The sequence below is a fragment of the Vipera berus genome (genome assembly GCF_964194415.1).
Source record: "Vipera berus genome assembly, chromosome: 16".
In the NCBI taxonomy this organism is placed as follows: Eukaryota; Metazoa; Chordata; class Lepidosauria; order Squamata; family Viperidae; genus Vipera; species Vipera berus.
The window spans coordinates 7,093,286-7,105,474 of NC_138219.1; the positions used below are offsets into that span (position 1 = coordinate 7,093,286).

A 12,189-nucleotide genomic window follows, 5' to 3' on the forward strand; every position below is an offset into this window, starting at 1 on the left:
TTTGCTGACCTAAGTATGAAATTATGCAGGATTTGGCTTTGGGAGCGCACCTTGCCCAAAGCTGTGACTTGTGTTGTGTGAATTTAACCCCAGGCAAACTGCAAGGCGTCTTTGCATTTGGGTAATTTTTCCCCTCCTTTTTATGGGAGTTTATTTTAACACAACCTTGGAGCCCCCCCCCAAAAAAAAACCACTACAATATATTTACTTTTCCACAGTGCAAAATGCAAGCTGGTATTTTCAGCCTAGTAAATTCTGATACCGCTACCTGATTTTTTTTTTCTTTTCCCCACCTCAGGAATGCAATTGCAAATCCTCTGAGCTCGCTGACTAATTGTCAGACGCCGTCAAAGACCCACAAAATTTGTGTTTGCCGAAAGCAAACAGAAACTGCTCAATACCGCTTCTGGGTTTTAAGCAGGTCACAGAGAAGCCCTGCGTAAGAAACTCCAGCTGCCCTGGGCCCTCCGGAAATGCCTAGGTTTTTGAAACGTTTGGATGGGAAGACAGGTTTCTAATCCTCAGTGCCGAGAGGATGGCTTGGGAGAAAGGGATTTTTTAAAAAAAAATAATAATCAAGGAAATGTTCTGAAATCTGAATTGAGCCAGATTTGGAGAAAAATCCTTGCAGGATTCAACCAGAATAATTTTATTTATTAATATTTTTTAAAAAAAACAACCTAATTTTGCGTAACTCGAATGGCAAATTTTAATTCTTTCTGGTCCTGGAATTTTGGTCTAAATTTTCTATTTATCTTATTAATAATCAGCTTATGAGGACATGGGATCCCTCCCAGCTGGCTATGTCTTTTTTCAATTTAGCTGAAGAGTGGGGAATGATCCGTCTCTGTCCGGTTCTCCACCCTTCATTTCTGGGAAGGAGAACGGTCTGCATTCCACAAACCGCAAATAAACTCTGTATTAGCCAACTTTGGCTTGGATCTGACCCCCAGGGCTCCCCACCCATCAGGGACGTGTGTAATCACACCTCTCTTGCCAGCCACACACTGAAATGCGTTAGTCAGTTTAACCCCCGTTGTGTCATGATCCACCAGACCTTAGCTGGTGGTTGTTGTTTTACATTTCTCCATAATAAGTTAAATCCTCGACTTAACAACCAGACCTGTCCGAATATTTAAGGATCACCCAAGGGTCCCAAATAACAGTTCCCTCATAATTATTTTCAGGCGAAAGGAAATGAGATTTTCCTTAAAAGCCATTTCTTCTCAAGATTTACGCTGAGTCACGAACACGATGTTCTGACTCAGCACGAGATGTTCCCGAGCAAAAAACATTTCCAGGAAAAAAATGTCAAAAAAAAAAAGACCTTTTGGATAAGTGTGAATTAAAATCCAAGATATTTTTTGCTAACGGGAGAAACGTCTGCCAGAAAATAGAAACGGCTCAGCTGCCAGGTGACGATTCTTTGAGATATTTGGTGTTTTGGAAAAAAAATATTGTATTTTGGGTAGCTGGTTTTAAAACTGTTGGCTCCCTGGATGAATTAGTCTTTTGTGTCGGCCCCATCCTACTGGCAATTTTCATGGATATTTTTTTTTCCAGAGTGGATGAAGGAAGCGTTTTAATAAATGCAAGAAAATATTTAAGAGAACTCGGCTGAAGAATTTAGATTTGTTTATTTTAGCAACCAGGTTGCTACAGGCCGGGAAACAAATGGATAAAATCAGCAAACATAGAATGAGACATTTGGGGTAAACATTTTTTTTTTCTTTCATTGCCAATATTGGGGTTTTTTGAGGACTCCCTAAGAAAGAGGGAGACGTTTTCCTACTGGCTTTCAGGAGCAGGTCGAAGCAAGAACAATTAAATAAAAATTAAAACTCTTTTTCGGTGGGAAAAGAAATGGATTGACTATTTAATATGCCCCTTTCTCGTAAAAAGAATCCAAGAAATACGTTCCATTTATGGCCATAATCGGGACTAGAATTTCCGTTGCTAAACAAGGCGGTTGTTAAATCGGTCATGCCCTGTTCAGAGGCAATCCACCCATCTTAAAGCAGACTGGCTGGGGGATTCTGGGACTTGGATCACTCCTTGATTAGTTTCCATCTGTTGCTTCATGTTCTGCCTTCAGGTGCTTTGAAGAACAGCCTCTCGTCTGCCCAGCAATCAGATTTGGGGGGGGGAAAGGGCGGGCGAATTGATCGGTTTATCTGACCTCAACCTTGCTCCTCCCGTCTGTAAAATGAGCGCAATGGGCCACTGAATAAAGTTAGGTCGCGCCTGAAATTACATGTTTTTCCTCTGTCTGATGAATCGGCAGCAGAATGACTGGGGCCTGAGTGGAATCCCTGATCCAGGTTGAATTTGCCAGGAAATTTGTCTATCAGGGATGAGTCTGGGCTGCTTGTCCCAAAATCCTGCTTTTTTTTTTTTTAAGGGCCCCTCCCTTTTCTTCCTTCTCTCTGTCTGCCTTGTCTTTTCAGAGCTCTGGGTTAATCCCTCCCCACCTCCCCAAGAGAATAACAGAAATAACAGAGTTGGAAAGGGACCTTGGAGGTCATCTAGTCCAACCCACCCACCCACCCCGCCGCCCAACCAGGAGACTCTACACCCTTTCTGACAGATGGCAATCCAGTCTGTTCTTGAAGGCTTTTAGGGATGAAGCTCCCACAGCTTCTGAAGGCAATCTGTTCCACTGGCTGATTGTTCTCACCGTCAGAAAATTTCTCTTTATTTCTATACCTATTTTCTTGATCAGTTCCCATCCGTTATCCCTTCTCTGGCCTTCAGGGGCTTTGGAAAATAGGTTGACACCCCCCCTCCTCTCTGTGAGACCCCCTCCTCAAATAATTGGAACACCGCTATCTTGTCTCCTCTGGTCCTTCTCTGCACTAGACTAGCCGTGCCCAGTTCCAGCAACCGTCCTTCATATGTTTTAGCCTCCATTCCCTTAATTAAGGGGCCCCCGAATGAAGCGTCTTGAGTTTATTTAACAGAAAAACAGAGCTGGACGGGACCTCGGAGGTCATCTAGTCCAACCCCCTGCTCAGGCAGGAAACCCTAGACCATTTGAGACCCATGGGTGTCCAATCTCTTCTTTAAAACTTCCAGTGTTGGAGCACCCACGACTTCTGGAGGCGGAAGTTTGATTATTTATTTATTTCTTTTATTATTTTTTTGCCGAGCAGATTCACGGCAGACGGGAGTATGCAAACAGTCCTTATAAGGCATGCTTTGCTCTTTTTTTTTTTTTTGTCCGAACACCTGCAGTGGCGGGGGCTCTGGAGGCAAGGCCAATTTTTTTTTTTTATGCAAAACAGAAAACCCACCCCTTGGCTCTCCTTTCCCTGCTTCCCACTGGCTGGACTGGAAGGCGAGGAGGGATGAGTAAGATCTTGGATGAGTAAGATGCGAAGTTTTTCTCTGGGAGCGAGTCCTAGCACAGTCAAGCCGCGAGCTGTGCCTTGTAAAGTGAGGGCAAAATCCTGATTTAGCTGCTGGTGGCCAAGCTGGGAAGGTGATGCTCAACAGAGCTTGGGAGAAAAGCTAATTTTTTCCCCCTCTGTTTTTACGGGGAGGGAAGGGGTTCCCCTAATGCTGGACAGCTTCTTCCCGGATTCCTGAATTCGATTCCTTCGCTCGTCCTTGGATCCCGAATTATCCTTTACTGAAATTTGAGCCGGACAGTGCTGAACAAGGCAGGTGAGCCATCATCCCTCTGTTGCTGGTTAATTGGGTTGCTTTTCCCGATGAATTGGGGCACCTGGCGATAGTTATCCAAGGGGTGAAGCCCGCATTTGAAAGTCCCACAGGGATAGTTGGAAAAAGCCTTTGGCATTACAGGGAGTCCTCGACTTAACGGCCGCAGTTGGGGCTGGAATTTCCTTTGTTAGGCAAGGCAGTTGTTAAGTGAATTGCACCCAATTTTACGACCTTTTTGCAGACGTTTCTTGACCCAACTAGGTAGTATCATCAGTGCTAGAAGGGGGGGGGGGGTTGCAGAGAATAGGTGAAAGAGAATGGGAGGAGGAGGAGGAGGAGGAGGAGGAGGAGGAGGACTGCTGTAGGGTCCTTGGTGCTCTCTGAGCTGGGTTGTTTTTTTGCAAACATTTCATGACCCCACTAGTTAACATAATAATAATAATAAGAAGAAGAAGAATAAGAATAAGAATAAGAATAATTAATAATAATAATAATAATAATAATAATAATAATAATAATAATAATAATAATAATAATAATAATAATAAGAAGAAGAAGAAGAAGAAGAAGTAGTAGTAGTAGTTGGAAGGGACCTTGGAGGTCATCTAGTCCAACCCCCTGCTTAGGCAGGAAACCCTATACCATTTCAGACAAGTGGCTGGCCAGTCTCTTCTTAAAAACTTCCAGTGTTGGAGTAGAAGAGAGAGAGGTTTGTGTGGGGGAGGAGGAGGAGGAGGAGGAGGAATTGTCCTTGGTGCCGTCTGAGCTTGGTTGTTAAGTGAATTCTGTGGTCGTTAAATGAATGCAGCTCCCCCCATTGACACTGTTGTTCAGAAGCTGCCATTGTTGTAAACCCATGCCGGTTGCCAAGCGTCCGGTTTTTGACCACATGACCATGCAGAGGCTACAATGGCCATAAACCCAAGTCACTTTAATCAGTGCTGTGGTCACGTCAAACGGTCGCTAAACGAATTGTTACAAGGAATACCTGTATATCAACTGTGCCTTTTTACCCCAACCTCCTCTTTCGTCATTTTCTCCGTAGGAGTCATGCAATCTTGGATGCTCTTCCCCATCATGGCTTGTGGTCTCCTGATGCTCTGCCCCCGGGGATCCCCGACCAGCATGGGCCACCCCCTGCCCAAACCCCTCCAAGGCCAACACACCCCTCACCCATCGGGCAGCCACACTCTGCTCTCCGGACCGGAAAAAGGCTCTCCCGCGGCCTCCGACGATTACGAAGACTACTACGAAGATTATTACGACAGCCTTCCCACCACCAAGCCCCCCAGTTCCAGCTCCCCGGGGTCACTGACCCCCTTTTGCGCCTACGACCGCTGCAAACACCTCCAGGTACCCTGCGTGGAACTCAGCCAGCTGAGCAGATGTTTGTGTCCTGGCATCACCGGGCCCGACGTGGCCCCAGAGGCTCCCCGTTTACGAGCTGTCCACGTCAGCGAGACCAGAGCCAGCTTGCACTGGTGTGCCCCCTCTTCCACGGTCCACGATTACTACCTGAAGTACCAGCTCCTCGGCGAGGACTTCATTTCGGGGGGCCCACTAAACAGCACCGTCCGCTTCGCGGTGGTGCCCGGCCTCGTGCCCGGCACCGAATATCTCCTCTGCGTTGTCGCGGCCAACCGAGCTGGGTCCAGCCCGACGGATGAGGGCGTTCAAGAGCACGGGCCCTGCCGGCGGGTTCGAACCCCAGCTCATCAGATGACCTATGTCTACACGGCGGTTGGTTTGGCCTCTGCCCTTGTCCTCGTGGGTCTTTCTGCCCTGCTCTGGCGTTTCTACTTACGGAAAGCCAAACCAGTCCAGCACGGATCCTTGGATAACATCCTGGATGGAGAGCTGAGTTCGGGACACTCCGGAGCCACCAACAGCTCGTTCCGGACGGAAGAACAGCTGTGATGGTGTCACCCCCGTGCCACTTTTCTACGCATGTCCTGTTTGGGATGACCGCAGACACTGAGGCACAATCCTAGACAAAGACAAAGGGGTTTGATGCCGGATGCTCGGAGCGAAGCCTTATTCTTCCGGACGACCGTTTTCAAAGTGAATCAATCCTCTTTACTCATTGCAGGCAGTTCTCGACTTACGACCGCTTGTTGAGCGGCCGTTCAGAGTTGCGGCGGCCCTGGAAAAAAAGTGACTTACGACCGGTCCTCACACTTAATGACCCTCCCAGCATCCCCGTGGCCACGTGATCAAAATTCGGTCGCTTGGCAACCGGCGTGAATTTAATGAAGGTGGCAGCATGCCGGAGTGACGTCATCGCCACTGGTGAGCTTCCCAGCAGGATCCTGACCAGCGAAATCAGTGGGGGAAGCTGGATTTGCTTAATGACTGTGTGATTCGCTTAGCAACCGTGGCAAAAGAAGGTTGTAAAATTGGGCTGTTTCACAGCTGCCCTGCTTAACAATGGAAATTCTGGTCCCAATTTGTTGTCGTAAGTCGAGGACTGCTTGGGTTCTCCCTCCCTCCCTCCCTCCCTCCCTTCCTTTCCCCTCTCTCCTGCTCCTCTTTCTTTCTTTCTTTCTTTCTTTCTTTCTTTCTTTCTTTCTTTCTTTCTTTCTTTCTTTCTTTCTTTTTCTTTTTCTTTCTTTCTTTCTTTTTCTTTCTTTCATTCTTCCCTCCCTCCCTCCCTTCTTTCTTTTTCCTCCCTCCCTCCTTCCTTCTTTCCTTTCCCCTCTCCTGCTTCTTTCTTTCTTTCTTTCTTTCTTTCTTTCTTTCTTTCTTTCTTTCTTTCCTCCCTCCCTCCCTCCCTCCCTCCCTCCCTTCTTTCTCCTTCCTTCCTTCCTTCCTTCCTTCCTTCCTTCCTTCCTTCCTTCCTTCCTTCCTTCCTTTCTTTTCCTGGTGGCTGCTAGTTCTTGGAATGGAGGGGAATTTTCCAACCCAGATGTTATGAATAATGTTTATTTATGTATTTATTAGCTTTTTTCTCTATCGTTCTCTCTCTTTTAATCATGTCAAGGTACAGCTATCCTGGTACCCTCCTCACAGCTGTGTGAATTGATGACAGGGCCAGATGGGAAGACCACACAAGAAAATGGAATGGGGGGAAAGGGATCGATGGGGGGGGGGAAATCTGTTGGGGGGGGGCAAGATAGCTATGTCCTGTCTGTTGCAATGATTGAAGGTACTTTGAAGAAACTTTGCTACGTTTGGGCATCTGCTTTTGTGGCTGGCTAGCATCTTCAGAACTATAAGAGCTCATCCTTGGGGGTTGGATACTAGATTATCTCAAGATCCTTCCCAACGGTTAGAATCAATGATTCAGTGATCCTGTGGGGAATCCCTTCACTGGTCAGGTTTCATGGATTTCAGGTGGTCTTCTTCCTGCAAAGTTTAACCCTGGTGTCCAAAGATGCTTCCCTCAAAATCCCAGAATAATCCTTTTGCATCCAACATTGTGATCGCTTTTTGTTAACGCAACTCGGAGAAGGACCAAGGCCTAACAGCCATTTCAAGAGTTGTGATCTCATTGGCGGGGGGAGACTCAGTCTTCTCCTCCTGCAAACTACAACTCCCAGCATCCTTCAGTGGTGTGGCCATGCCAGCTGGGGAAATATAATTTCATTTCATTTATTTCAATTTAGGCGCGCTTCCCGCTCCAAAGGCATTCTGGAATTCAATATCCAGAAGTTTGCGCAAACTCCATCCTCAACTAACTTGTCTTCCTTAGCAAGGGATATTTTTATTTTCTACCAATTTGGCCTTTAGACACGGGCAAATTCTATCCTTGTGGTCTCCAAGCAGGAGGAAAAACTCCGGTTTGAACATCTGGAGAGTTACCGCTGGCTAGTCTGGACTTTGGGCGCTCAGTTAAGTGGTCTGTCTCGGTACGAAGCCAGCGGCTTACGTTCTGCTTATTTAACAAACCTCTATTTATTTTGCACAATGAGGACTAGACACTTATTTTTACTTTTAGGAGAAAAGCCATAGCTCCCTGCGCGGTTTGGAAAAATTCCTCTCCAGCATTTGTCTGTCGTGGAGACATTTGTGGTTTCACTTGTCCTTGGGTAGCTTAATAATTTAGCTGTAAGAAATACTTTTGTGTCTCTGTGTGTGTCTGTGTGTGTGCGCGCGCGCGCGCATGGGGTTGGGCTCACACAATGTTATTCTCTCCATTTGGCCTAAAAAGCAACTTTCTGAGCCTAACCAACAACTTTAAGAACCACCCTGTCGACCGATGTTTAATTCTTATTGCTGGGGAGAAATGGGGGATGAATAAAATTGGATTTCAATCTGATGTCTTGGCTTCTTCTATTACTACTTTTCCTCCTACAGAGCCTCAGAAGAACGAAGAGAAAAAGGGTAGATATTTTGTTTTTTGAACTGGGGAGAATAAAATTGGGTTTAAATCTGATCTCTCCGTTTCCCACCCCCCCCCCCCCGTTGCTGCTTTTCCTCCCTCAGAAAAATGATGAGGAAAAAAAGGTAGATTTCACACACCCCCACGCGCCCCCCATCCTTTCCTATCCGTGTCCCAAGGCTGCAGTTTTTAACTTGTGGCTGAGTTTGGCCAGCTGTTCTACCTCCTCCAAGAAAATTAAACATTTTCCAGATGACCAAAGGAACGGCAACAGCTGGAGGTGCCCACCGTTCAGTCTGTTTGGGACAATTTGTACCCACATTCCTGGGGTCTGCCTTAAATGCCTCTCTAACTTCAAAACCAGATGTGCAACAGATTTTTTTTTCCCACCAGCTTCGTTTCCACGCTCTTCCCCTCTAACTTTTCCATGTGTTGTCTTTGTCAACGTTAAAAACATCGGTCCAAAAAGGGCCCGCACAAAATAACTTCAGAAAGATGATCTCTGCAAAGGGAATCGGATGGCAGTACTTTAATCTATATTTACCAGAAAAGATGAAGCAAAAAAAAACATTCCCCTGGAAAAAAAAAGATTACTTTCAAAGCTGGAGGGTGGCCTTCGGTTCACAGACCATGTATCAAGAGGCAGAACATCTTAATTTTCCATTCCTTAAGGGTGGGAATGTCTTTAACTTCCGTTTGGAGTCTATGTTGTGCTGAATTTTTAAATTGCAAGGGGGAGGCTTGGATGGAGAGAGATAGATAGACAGACAGACAGACAAATAGAAGGAAAGATAGATAAATAGAAGATTTATCTTCCAGGAGCGTGAGAGCACCATTGGAATGTTGCACACTGTCCAAACATCATTATTTTTCGTTGAAGTTCACGAAAGGGGATCTTCCCCATCATGGCTTGTGGTCTCTGCGACCGTCATAAATACGAATCAGTTGCAAAGCATCTGAACTCTGATCACGTGACCCTGGAGGATGCTGCAACGGTCGTAAGTATGAAAAATGGCCATACGTTGCTTTTTTCCCCGAGCCGTGGTAACTTCGGTCACTAAACGAGCGATTGTAAATTAAAGATTGCTCGAAAAAGACCCTAAAAAAAAAAGGATCGCCCAAAGGTGGCTGAGACGGTCTTATCTGAAAATAAGACCCAGTTGTCGTGTGCAAAAACATCCCCAAGGCGAGCAAAACACGGCCTCCAGGAAGGGCGCTAAGCACGACGCCCCACGCGTGGGTTCTGCGCTCTTGCCGGCTGCAAATGCGTCAACCGGAAAACGATTATAGAGCATTTCATTTTGGCTGCTCCATGCAAGCTGATCCTCGGCTGCTTTTGCTGCTCTAAAAATAATAAAAATCCTGGCTTGCAAATGAAGACCAGGCACGGTGCACAAAGGGCGATTGATTGATGGCCTTGCTCAAACCCCCCCAGGCTTGGCCACCCCACGTCCAGGGCTTAATTTTATCCCTGTTGATTCATTCGCTCATTCATTCATTCGATCCTTGCTCTCCCTCTTAGCTAAGCTGAGCGGGAAGGAAGGAACCAGCCTGGTGCATTGCTGGCATTTTTGTGGTTAGTTCTGGGTAAACAGTCAGGAGACCCGCCAGGGATGGGATGGGGCTGAATCCTGCCCTTGTTCGCTGAGTTTCGTTGCGGTTTGCAGCTCAGCTGAGCAAGCTGACTTGTCCTCCTCTTTCTTTCCGACCTCTAGCAATTATAAACGTGGATTTTATATATGTGTGCATGTGTGTGTGAAGGATTTGGATTGTAGTAGTAAAATGTGATACAAAGTAAAGGGGAGGGAGGGATGAAGGAAATGAAGGAGAAAGAAAGAGAAAGAGAAAGAAGAGGACAGCAGAGGAAAGAAAGGAAAGGAAAGGAAAGGAAAAAGAAGGAAAGGAAAGGAAAAAGGGAAGAGAGGAGAGGAGAGGAGAGAAGAGAAGAGAAGAGAAGAGAAGAGAAGAGAAGAGAAGAGAAGAGAAGAGAAGAGAAGCAAACCAACAATAACATAGCATCCAACCCACATCAGCCCAGATTACTTCTTTAAACATTCATTTATGTTTTCAGGGCCTCAGATTTTAAAATAACAATGGGTTTTAAAAGGTTTAGGTAGCCTTGTGGGTCAAATGGCTCTAATCTGTTTTTTGAAGGTCCCATTTGGATTTACTGGTGTGGGCGGCTGTTGAGATGATAAGGGAATAAGTAGAATAACAGAGTTGGAAGGGACCTCGGAGGTCATCTAGTCCAGCCCCCTGCTCAAGCAGAATAATAACAGAATAACAGAGATGGAAGGGACCTTGGAGGTCTTCTAGTCCAACCCCCTGCTCAGGCAGGAAACCCTCCTAGGCCATTCCAGACAAATGGCTGCCCAGTCTCTTCTTAAAAACTTCCAGTGTTGGAGCATTCACAGCTTCTGGAGGTAAGGAGTTCCACTGGTTAATTGTTCTAACCATCAGGAAGTTTCTCCTTAGTTCCAGGTTGCTTCTCTCCTTGATGAGTTTCCATCCGTTGCTTCTTGTTCTGCCTTCAGGTGATTTGGAAAAAAAAAGAAAGAAAGAAAGGTCATCAGCAACTTGAAAAAGCCTGGAATAATAATAATAATGATAATAATAATAATAATAATAATAATAATAATAATAATAATAATAATAATAGCTGAAATACGCATGGAAAAAATGGTGAAAATTGCACGTTGGGCGGGTGCAGTGCTGTGCAAACAAGCGGCGGGGGGGGGAGATAATTATTCATTTTATTTAGGTGTCTTATTTCCAAACCATCCCTCTCTCCCTGAAAGTTTTCCTGTTGCTTTAACGATTATTCCACCGAGTTAGGTCTTACGGGAGAAAAACGAGGTTGTTGGGATGAAGTTGTGTGAAACAGAGAGATTTGTGTCTTCAGAACTGGACGCTTTGACTCTCGTTCCTCCAAATAAACCCTCTTATGTTCTTATGGATGTTTTTCCTTCTCTCTTCGGATTCCACTCCCTGCCAGGCCACCGTTCATTTAAAAAAAAAATTAAACAGCTTTGCGTTGTGTAATTTCCTTCTCCTCGGCCTAACTCCAAGGTGATGACAGGGAGCAATGAGGGAGTAGTGCTGGGGGATTTGGGAGGGGTGAGAATCTTAGGATGTAAACAGTCTAGCCTTGAAAAGAGGAGGATGAGCTGGCGGTGACCTCGTGTTCCTGCTCAGGGATCCCTGCTCAGTTGACTGCTTGACAGAATAACAGAGTTGGAAGGGGCCTCGGAGGTCATCTAGTCCAGCCCGCTGCTCAAGCCGGAGACCCTGTGCCCGTTTCAGACAAATGGCTGTCCAATCTCTTCTTAAAAACCTCCAGTGATGGAGCAGCCACAACTTCTGGAGGCCAGTCGTTCCACCGGTGAATTGTTCTGTCAGGAAATTTCTCCCCAGTTCCAGGTTGCTCCTCATAAATGGAGGGCTGGGTCATAAGTCATTTAGGATTGAAACCATCCTTAGGGGAAATTCCGATGCTATCTTTGCCATATTTTTCTCCCCTCCAGCGGTGGAAAAACAAGCAGGGAAAGATAAAGATACAATCCCACTCAGATCAGTAGCTTGCAAGATGCTGACCCTCCAGGTATTGTCAAGAACATGTCAGGTTTGGTTCAAAGGTTTCGTCCTGTTGGGAGTGCAAACAGCCTTTCCAGCTCCAGCATTTTATCTTTCTGGGAAAATGGCTGGAAAACGCCCCAAATTGAGTAAAAACAACGCTTGGGAAAGATTCTTCGGCCCCTAAGGCAGATAGAACAGAAAGAAAGAAAGAAAGAGCGAGAGAGAGAGAGAGAGAGAGGGAGGGAAGGAAGGAAGGAAGGAAGGAAGGAAGGAAGGAAGGAAGGGAGGGAGGGAGGAAGGGGGAAAGAATAAAGGAAGGAAAGAAATGGGAATGAAGGAAGGAAGAAAAGAAAGAAAGAGAGAGAGGGAGGGAGGGAGGGAAGGAAGGAAGGAAGGAAAGAAATGGGAAGGAATAAAGGAAGGAAAGAAATGGGAAGGAAGGAAGGAAGGAAGGAAGGAAGGAAGGAAGGAAGGAAGAAAGAAAGAAAGAAAGAAAGAAAGAAAGAAAGAAAGAAAGAAAGAAAGAAAGAAAGAAAGAAAGAAAGAAAGAAAGAAAGAAAGAAAGAAGTTCATTTACATCGGTGGGTCCGGATCAAAGCAAAACTGTTTGGAGAACTAAGCTAATC

At 45.9% G+C, this 12,189-nt stretch overlaps 1 protein-coding gene across 1 annotated transcript; it reads left to right on the forward strand.

Annotated features, from left to right (window-relative positions):
- Positions 1-4,614: 4,614 nt before the first annotated feature.
- Positions 4,615-5,583, forward strand: LRRN4CL (LRRN4 C-terminal like; the record flags this gene model as incomplete). Its single annotated transcript, XM_081340782.1, has 1 exon — positions 4,615-5,583. Exon 1 carries the CDS (start codon positions 4,717-4,719, stop codon positions 5,581-5,583), a length of 867 nt encoding a protein of 288 aa, XP_081196908.1. The 5' UTR covers positions 4,615-4,716.
- Between the last annotated feature and the right edge of the window lie 6,606 nt (positions 5,584-12,189).